Source organism: Lipotes vexillifer, unplaced genomic scaffold, assembly GCF_000442215.2.
Source record: "Lipotes vexillifer unplaced genomic scaffold, Lipotes_vexillifer_v1.1 scaffold661, whole genome shotgun sequence".
NCBI classification, from domain to species: Eukaryota; Metazoa; Chordata; class Mammalia; order Artiodactyla; family Lipotidae; genus Lipotes; species Lipotes vexillifer.
This window is the reverse complement of record NW_006796183.1, coordinates 777925-786284: the sequence shown is the minus strand read 5'-3', so window position 1 is coordinate 786284 and position 8360 is coordinate 777925. Positions and strand designations below refer to the sequence as shown.

Sequence of the window (8360 nt, the reverse complement as noted above, 5' to 3'; positions counted from 1 at the left end):
GCAGATGCCATGAGCCTCAGAGCCAGACGGTTCTACAGGATGAGGAAGGGGGGCGGGGGCGATGGCCTGACAACTGAGATGTGGCAGGTGGCAGAAAGGGAACAGCCTCCACTAGGGCACCTCAGGGAAGGTGGTGTCCTTCCACCTCATTCCTGCATGGAGGCCACCTCCAGGCCTTGCTGACTGAAAATCCTAACCGTTTCTTACCTCTGTCTTCCCACCATCACTGAACAGTTCCAGTGCAGGATCCTTCATCTCTTGCCTAGACTGCTGAGACAGTGTCCCGCCTGGTTTCTGTTCTTGCCTGGAACCCTCTAGGTCACGCTGCAGCCACACTGACCCTACTACATGCTAATCTACAGCCTAAAACTGGTCCATAGCTCCCTCCTGCCTTCAGAGCAAAGTCCACGCTCCTTACCGTGGCAGAGAAAGCCCTTCGTGATCCGGCTACTGCCTACGTCTGCGGCCTCTCACCTCCTGCCTAAAACTTTTACATAAAGTTTATGTAAAAGGAATATGCAAGAGACCAAATATAGGAGTAAACAGAAGCCGGGGGCAGGTAAAAGCAGTGAGAGCAGTTTGGAGTGGGTGCTGGCAGGGGACGAAGCAGCAAGAAGATCTGTGAAGAGAGGCAGAGACAGAGAGACCACCAGGGTCCTGGTGAAAATGAGGCATGGCTGGAGCCACTGCTGAGGGGCTAAGACAGGTCAGGGGCTCTCCTGGACCCAAGATGAGCTTTCCACTCCTGAACCCCATTCCAGGCAACAGGAGGCCCACCTGTAAGGCTATTTCTGGCTTCTCATGAGATTCCCAAGTCTCTCTTATTTCCTTGAAATAACTCGAAATTACTCGAGCCCGACTGAATGAACCCAAAAAGCCTAAGACAATATGGATGGGAACGGAAGCCAAGGATGGGGATGTGAATCTCCTGGGAAACATGTGGAGTGAGAAGAAAAGACTGTCTAGGATGGAGCCCTAGCTAATGCTGACTCTTAAGGGATGCACTGAAATCCAGGACACGGAGCAAGAGAATGAGAGAGCCTGGCGAGGGAAACAGGAGGAGCACCGAAATGACCGACTCAGAGTCTAAGCAGGAGAGCATCTCAGGAAGGGCCGGTCAACACAGAAAGTGTTTCAGAGCGATCAGAAAAGACGGGACTGACTGATGCGTGTCCCTTGGACTCAGCAGCCTCGAGTCACTGGTGAACTTGGTGGGAGGCACGTCAGGTGAAGGGGGAAGCCAGGCTGCGAGGGGTGAAGGGTGAGTGGGAGTGAGAAGGGCGAAGGGGCAGAGCACCCCCGGGGCTGCAGTTTTCTCCAGTTTTCTCACGGTAGAGGAGGTGGAGGAGGTGGAGGGGGAGAGGGAGGGAGGGAGCTTTGGGGAGCATAAGGCCTGAACAGTGCAGTGGGGTTGGAGACGGGCATGTGAGAGACTGATGAGCAGGGACGAGCGCTGGCTGAACCGTGAGTCTGCTTGGACTCTGGGAGATTGACACTAACAACCCTCGCCACCCAGATGCAGGAGTAGAGAAGCTGCTCAAAGCACAAGCCCCAGATGCCCAGGGTCCAGGCTGGGAGCAGCGGGAGATGAGTGGTAGAAGCGAAGGGTGCTATAATAGGCGTTTGGATTTCCCACATGGGCTCTTGCTGTGAAGGGAGAGGTGCCAGGAGAGGCTAGCTGACTGGGAGAACTTAAGGTACCTGAACATATGAATCGCCCGGGAAGCAACTCTGGGTGCTAGAAAGCTTTAGTGCTTGGCCATGGGGAAGGGTGGAGGAGGGATGGGGGCATCCTGGCACAGAGAGGTAGCGTCTGTGGGTTGTTTGAGGGGCTGAGGAGGTCCTCTGAGGGAAGAGGAGAATCAAAGCAGAGAAGAGGGCTGTGAGCTTGCTCCAAGATGGGCATGTGGTGGCTGGGGAGCAGCAAGGAGGCAGGGGCTGGACCAGGACAAGGAGAGGGCCAGGGAGGGGAGCTCAGGGAGGAGGACACCTGGTGGTCAGAGGCCTGCGGGCAGGGATGGACGCCTGGTGACCCAACTTAGCTGAGGGTGGGGCAGGGCCTTCCAGGGAGCTCTGAGCAGCCAGACCCCAAGCTGGCTCGTCCCTTGACCATTCATTTGTACACACGCAGTCAGAGTCTGTCCTTCGTGCTGGCACTTACCCCTCCCTCGTCCTGCCCAGGGACTGCCCCCCGCCCAGCCCTGCACCTCTTTGATGGCCGCCATGCGCACGGTCTCGTAGTAGTGCAGGGGTGCATTGGGTGTGCTCATGTCGTAGCCGAAGCCTGCAACTGCCACCTCATCACAGCCGTGTAGTGCCATGGTCACTGCCACACTGCCGAGGGTCGGGATGTTCTGGATGAAGGGAAGGGGGTTCAGAGTGAGGCTGAAACCCTCAGCGAAGCTCTCCAGAGCTGAGCTCTGCTCCTGAGAACTGAATCCTCTGTCCCCACCCTGCCACCCTGTCCTTCCTTCCCAAGGCACCTCTGGCCCAGGTCCCCTTCTCCCTCTCCCAGGATCCAGACATCTCACCCCGCGGCCCATGAGGCCGTTGTTGAAAGGCAGTCCGATGAGGGTGAAGGCGGCTTCCTGGATGAAATATGGGTTGAGGATGCGAATCTCAGGGGGTTCCTTGGGCACCCGAGTGGCCACAGATTTCCAGAAGCCATCTGACGCGCTCTGTAGACATAGCACAGGTGGGCATGAGCGGGCACACAGCTTGTGATGGGACTGGGTGAGTGGTGGGGACCCAAAGTGTGTACAGGCTAATGAGAAACAAGGTGGGGGGCATAAGGTATATACAGGGAGCCTGGGGCATGGGGAACAAACACGGCTGGAGGACGGACGACCTGGTGGGTGCTGGGGACACAGGATGTGTGGCAGAGACAAGGTACATGGTAGGGCACAGCGAGCACACAGTGGGGCCAGTGTGGATGGAGGATACCAAGTGAGCTGCAGGGCGGGGCACAGGGCGTGGGGCACTGGGCTGTGCTGCTCTGACCTTGGGCGGGGGGGTGGGTGGGTCTTGGGCCACGAGGAAGACCCAACGGCCCAGCAGTACCCCTCCCCTTCGCCGCTACTGAGGGGCCCAGGAGGAGCCTGCCCTCTCTCTCCTATCTGCTCTGCTGGGCTCGCCTCCTTTCCCTTCTGCTGAATTTCCTCGCTCTCAGTCAACTGTTCTAAAGTGAACCTGAAAAATAAAGACAGAAGGTGAGCTAGTATGGCAGAGCAGAAAACAACACTCCAACCCCAGTTCTGCCACCGATGGAGCTGGGTGACTTTGGGCAGGTGACAAGCTCTCTAAGCTTCAGTTCTTTAATTGCAGAACGGGATGATTCTTCCCTGAGGGATCTCAGTACGGGATTGGAAAGGCATCAGCTCTGAAACAAACCTGACACCCCAGGGTCCACTCCAGGGCCACAAATTCCTCTCCTTCTACCTCTCTCCCTTCCTCTAGTTCCCAGCCCTGCCTTTCTGTTCAGTACACGAGCCCTCCCTGGTCTAGTCCCTTGAGTGTATCGCTTCAGCCACTCTCTCATGAGCACACTCAACTCCCTGCCCCTTGTCATTCTATTGTCCTAGCCCAGGGGAACCATGAACTTAGATCAACCCATACATCCACCTTTCCCACCCTTACAACTGGGCTCCTGAGTACTGCTGGAGAAAGTCACAAACCAACCCTGTAGGCTGGAGAGATGTCCCAGGGATGTCCCATAGCCTATGTAAGCAACCCCTGTGTTGCTGGACATCTCAGTTGTTTCTGGTCCCCCCAGATCTGCTCCTCCTTCTGTGTTCCCTGACCTCTGCTGTCCACTCCATCCTCCAAACCGGAAGCCCGGGAATCGACTTTGCATCCCGCTTCATCTGTCCAGCCCATCCTGTCCTACGCGTCGTCTGGGTCATCTCGATCCTATTTTCTATAGCAGCCCACGGATCCATCCTTTCCTCCCAAGCCCACTGCTACCACCTAAAGTCCAGGTCTCATCATCTTTCAAATGGACTATTGTAATGAGGCCATGTCCAGTGTCTGTCTCGTTGGCCACTAACCGCCCCCAGAGCCCAGGAGAGTGACTGGAAAAGTACAGAATAATTGGTGAGTTCCACTCACCCAAAATGAGTGCCCAGAATGGGCCACCTCTGCCTCCCAAACCACTTTCTGCTCTCTGCCAGAGTGATCTTTCTATATACAAACCGGATCACATCACCACTGCCCACAGGAGATCAGAGTTTTTTAGCCAGTAACCCTCCCTGCTGCTCCAGTTTTCATGTCAGCCCGACTTAAGTCTGCATCTGCTGATTCGTGCCTCCATTCTTTTGCTGATGCTGCTCCTTCTGTCTCTAATGGTCTCCCCGCCTCCACCCACCTGATCCACCCTACTTGTTTCTTAAGACTCAGCATCTTCTCCTTTCTCATGTCTTTCCTGAATACCTTCATCCCAAGGTAGCAATGACCTCTAACCTTTGGGAGGTGATAAAATATGGAGTTAAGATCTGCTCTAGGGGCTTCCCTGGTGGCACAGTGGTTGAGAATCCTCCTGCCAATGCAGGGGACACGGGTTCGAGCCCTGGTCCGGGAAGATCCCACAGGCTGCAGAGCAACTAAGCCCGTGCGCCACAACTACTGAGCCTGCGCTCTGGAGTCCATGAGCCGCAACTACTGAGCCTGCGTGCCTCAACTACTGAAGCCCGCATGTCTAGAGCCCGTGCTCTGCAACAGGAGAAGCCACCGCAGTGAGAAGCCCACGCACTGCAACACAGAGTAGCCTCTGCTCACCGCAACCAGAGAAAGCCCGCACACGACAATGAAGACCCAACGCAGCCAAAAATAAATAAAATAAATTTATATAAAAAAAGATCTGCTATGCTTTGAAAGTTTGTGGCCCATCCCCCCCCCCATTCATTTATGTTGAACACCTAATGCCCAAGGTGATGGTATTAGGAGGTGGGCCTTTGAGAAGTGATTAGGTCCTGAGGGTGAAGCCCTCAAGAATGGGATCAGCGCCCTTACAAAAGAGGCCCAAGAGATCCCTCGCTCCTTCCACCAAGTGAGGACATAATGATTTATGAACCAGGAAGCCCTCACCAAACACCAAGTCTGCCAGTGCCATGATCCTGGACTTCCAGCCTCCAGAACTGTGAGAAACAAATGTCTGTTGTTTATAAACCACCCAGTCTGTGGTATTTTGTTATAGCAACATGAGCTGACTAAGACAGAAGATCCTTGGGCCCAGATCCAAACTCAGCTCTGGTCACTCAACTGTGTGGAGGCCTTGGGCAAGAGAACTATCATTTCCCTATGGATAAACCAGGGATACTAAGGGTATTTATCTTGTGTTGTGAGAACTCAATGAGATAACTCAGGCTGAGTGCCCAGCTCACAGTCACTGGTCAGCTACTATCACCACCGCCATTAGCCCCAGGGCAGGGGCTCACATCTGATTCACTTCTGTGGCCCAGCAGCGCAGCACCTGGCACGGGTGTGTAAGCGGACATGAACTCCATCCCGGCTCCTCCACTGCCTCAGCATCTCTTCAGGCTTGTCTTCTGCGGCCTTGAATGGACTGTCTGCTCCAGCCATGCCCTCCTCACATCTCCCCGTCTCTGGCAACACCTCTCTCTCGGGCAAATTCTATCCGTCCTCCAAGCATCAGCTCAAAGGATGGGCCCTTAGGGCCAACTTTGCTGGGTCTCAGCCCCAGTGAGACGAGACAGCAGACCCCAGACCGGCTTCCTCCTGTGCCTCCCTCTGTGTCCAGAAGTGCGTGTGTGTAAGGGGGTAAAGGTCGGGACAGTGAGACCCATCAGGAAAGGGAATGGTGGAGAAATGGCCAAGATCTTATGCAGGACTGGGGAGAAGCCCCTCCTGGGAGGATCAGACGTGTACTCAAAGGAATGGCAGGTACCAGCCTGTGCTGAGCAAAGCACAGCGCCCGTTCCTTCTCCAGAGCCCAGCAGGCCCCAACATCCTCCCCGCACCCTACAACCCCGGGTCCCTGCCCATGGCTGCCCACATACCCCTAAAGAGGAGGAAGGGCAGGGGCTGCTCGGGAAGGGAGGGAGAGGCAGTAATGGCACAGCTGGGGGTGTGGAGGCTACAGGCTGGTTTTCATAGATATTATTTATGTCTCTTCAACTTTCACCCACTTTACAGGTATGGGACCCAAGATGAAGCAGTGTGTTCAAGGTCACGTAAGAGTCTGTACCAAGATGCAAACCCAACGTCGTGATGCCAGGATGGGTGTTCGTTCTGCCACTCCATTTATTATCAGCACTGCTGTTCCCACCTCGGGAGGTCTGGGGGGCTAGTCAAGGATGGATGGGGCCTCCCTTCTACCCGCCAGAAGCACTGAGGTGAGTTAGGGGTCACTCCGGTTGGTGCCCTGCATCCTGTTTCACAGAGGGGACCGAGGCTCAGAGAGGCGAGGGGCCTTGCCCCGAGGCACACACAGCTGGGGAGAACCTGAGCTGGATTCAACTTCAGAGCCTGGGTCTTTCTGTGACATTAGATTCCCTCTCTGAGACAACACCTCTTGGCTTTTCCCATGTGCTTAAGGGTCCCGTATGTAACCACCACGTGAAACGGTAGGAAATTAGCTTACGATCTCAAGCCCCTTTGAGAAGCTGACAAACGCTCCAGGGTGGAGGGGAGGCTCCTGCCTCTCTTCCCATCATTACTCTTTCCCAGGAGGGGAAACAACTCATGTGACTTCTTGGATTTGAGGATACGTGTGTCACGTTTACTAGTAGGAAATGCAAAGTCACAGGCACACATACAGCTCCTTCTGGCTCCTTGTGCCCAGGCAGCGGCGGGTACGCCAAGGCAGGCAGAGCTTGCCTCCCTGGAGCAGGCCCGGCATTCCAGTCCCTGCTCTGCTCACCTGTTCTAAGAGCGCTGAAGCTCCTACTGCCTTCGGGCAGAGAGCAAGATTGGGACGGGGTGGGAACGAGTCTTATGCTTGGGACTCAAGTCTCAGAGAGCCTGCATTAGGGCACTGGGACCCGGCACCGCTATTTTATTTTTCCCACCTGTCACTGTCCTGCTGCAGGGCCTCCTCAGGAATCCCAGGGAAAGGAGGAACAGGAAGACCAGGATCTGGCTGGGGCATCACTGTGTCAGACGAAGACCAAGTAAACACAACTGCAGCCTGTCTCTCAAATAAAAGCCATGGCTCCTCGTCTCAGAAAAATCATACACAGGTACACACACACACAACACGCCACACACCACTGCCAAAGGGAGCAGGGTCCCTGGAAGCGAGGGCATTTGGCGACTTGAGATTGAGAATCTCCGTGTGGGGCAAGAAGAGAGGAGAACCTTATAGACACCAACACTGAAGGGGTCGCTGGGAGCAGCGGAGCCTGCAGAGGAGACCGAGAACCAACAGTAAGAGCGATGAGGAGACGCAGGGAGGGTGTGATGCCACGGGAGACTGTGGGCCTTGGAGTCTGGGAAACTCACGTCCACATCCAGATTCCGCATCTGTGCAACCAGGGCATGTCACAGGATTTCCTCAGGCCTCAAGTTCCTCGTGCATAACGGGGACATCAAGACCACTTCCCAGATAGCCGTGATGATTAAATGAAGTGCTGTGCATTTTACAACATCCGGCACATGGCAAGGACTCAATAAATCTTGTCTGTTATGATTCTGAGTGTCACAGAAGCCGAGAGTGAAGCAGAGGGTGTGGCCAGCAATGTTAGAGGCCACACACAGGCCAGTTCACAGATATACACACACTCAAACGGGGGCCAGCTTTGTCCTTGGGTCCCCTGCAGGAGGGCAGTGGATGTTGGAGGCCCTCCTACTGCTGGGTGACACTGTCAAGCCTGCCACCAGAACACAGCCCTGTACCAGAAGGTCTATCCAAACGGCCCAAGGCCTCTCACATCTCGTTTCCCTGACCCACGGGACACAGCACAGAGGCCTGTAAAGCCAGCCAACGACGCTGGCCTGGAATGGCCAAACCTCTCCTCAAGGCCACCTGTGGGCCGCATGCTTGGTCGAATCCCTCTTCCCGGAGTGTCCCTGCCTCAGTCCAGCCTGGACCCAGCTCTTCTGCGTGGAGCCGTTGCTCCCCTGCTGATGCAACTCGTTCTGCTCTTGTCAGAACAGCCAGGAGCAACGGGGGGAAGCATCTGGGAAGAAGCAGCTGCCCAGCCGGGCTCCCGCAGTGCTTGCCCGCGCCCTCGCAGGCTGCTTCTCCTGCAGCCTCCTCCTCCTCCTCTGTGGGGAGAGAAGCAGTCTGCCTGCCAAGATGAGAGATCTGGGAGTGGGGAGGCTGACCGTGGCTGGCTTTCTGCAGTCAGGAGTAAGGGCAGGTGTGGTCACCCCTGCCTGCACCACCCCCCCCCCCGCCCCCC

General features: G+C 55.7%; 1 protein-coding gene across 11 annotated transcripts in view; it reads right to left on the bottom strand.

Annotated features, from left to right (window-relative positions):
* The window catches only part of ST3GAL3 (ST3 beta-galactoside alpha-2,3-sialyltransferase 3), a 206207-nt gene that overhangs the window by 3724 nt on the left and 194123 nt on the right, over positions 1-8360 (bottom strand). For 4 of the 11 annotated variants that reach the window (XM_007468248.1, XM_007468247.1, XM_007468251.1 and 1 more), the window contains 2 exons: positions 2532-2678; positions 2208-2354 (listed from right to left, as the gene is read on the bottom strand). The exons of 6 other annotated variants lie outside the window; for them this stretch is intronic. In XM_007468248.1, coding sequence (XP_007468310.1) covers positions 2208-2354; positions 2532-2678 — 294 coding nt within the window. The remainder of the gene's footprint in view (positions 1-2207; positions 2355-2531; positions 2679-8360) is intronic. One more of the 11 variants, XM_007468250.1, reaches the window with a different exon arrangement.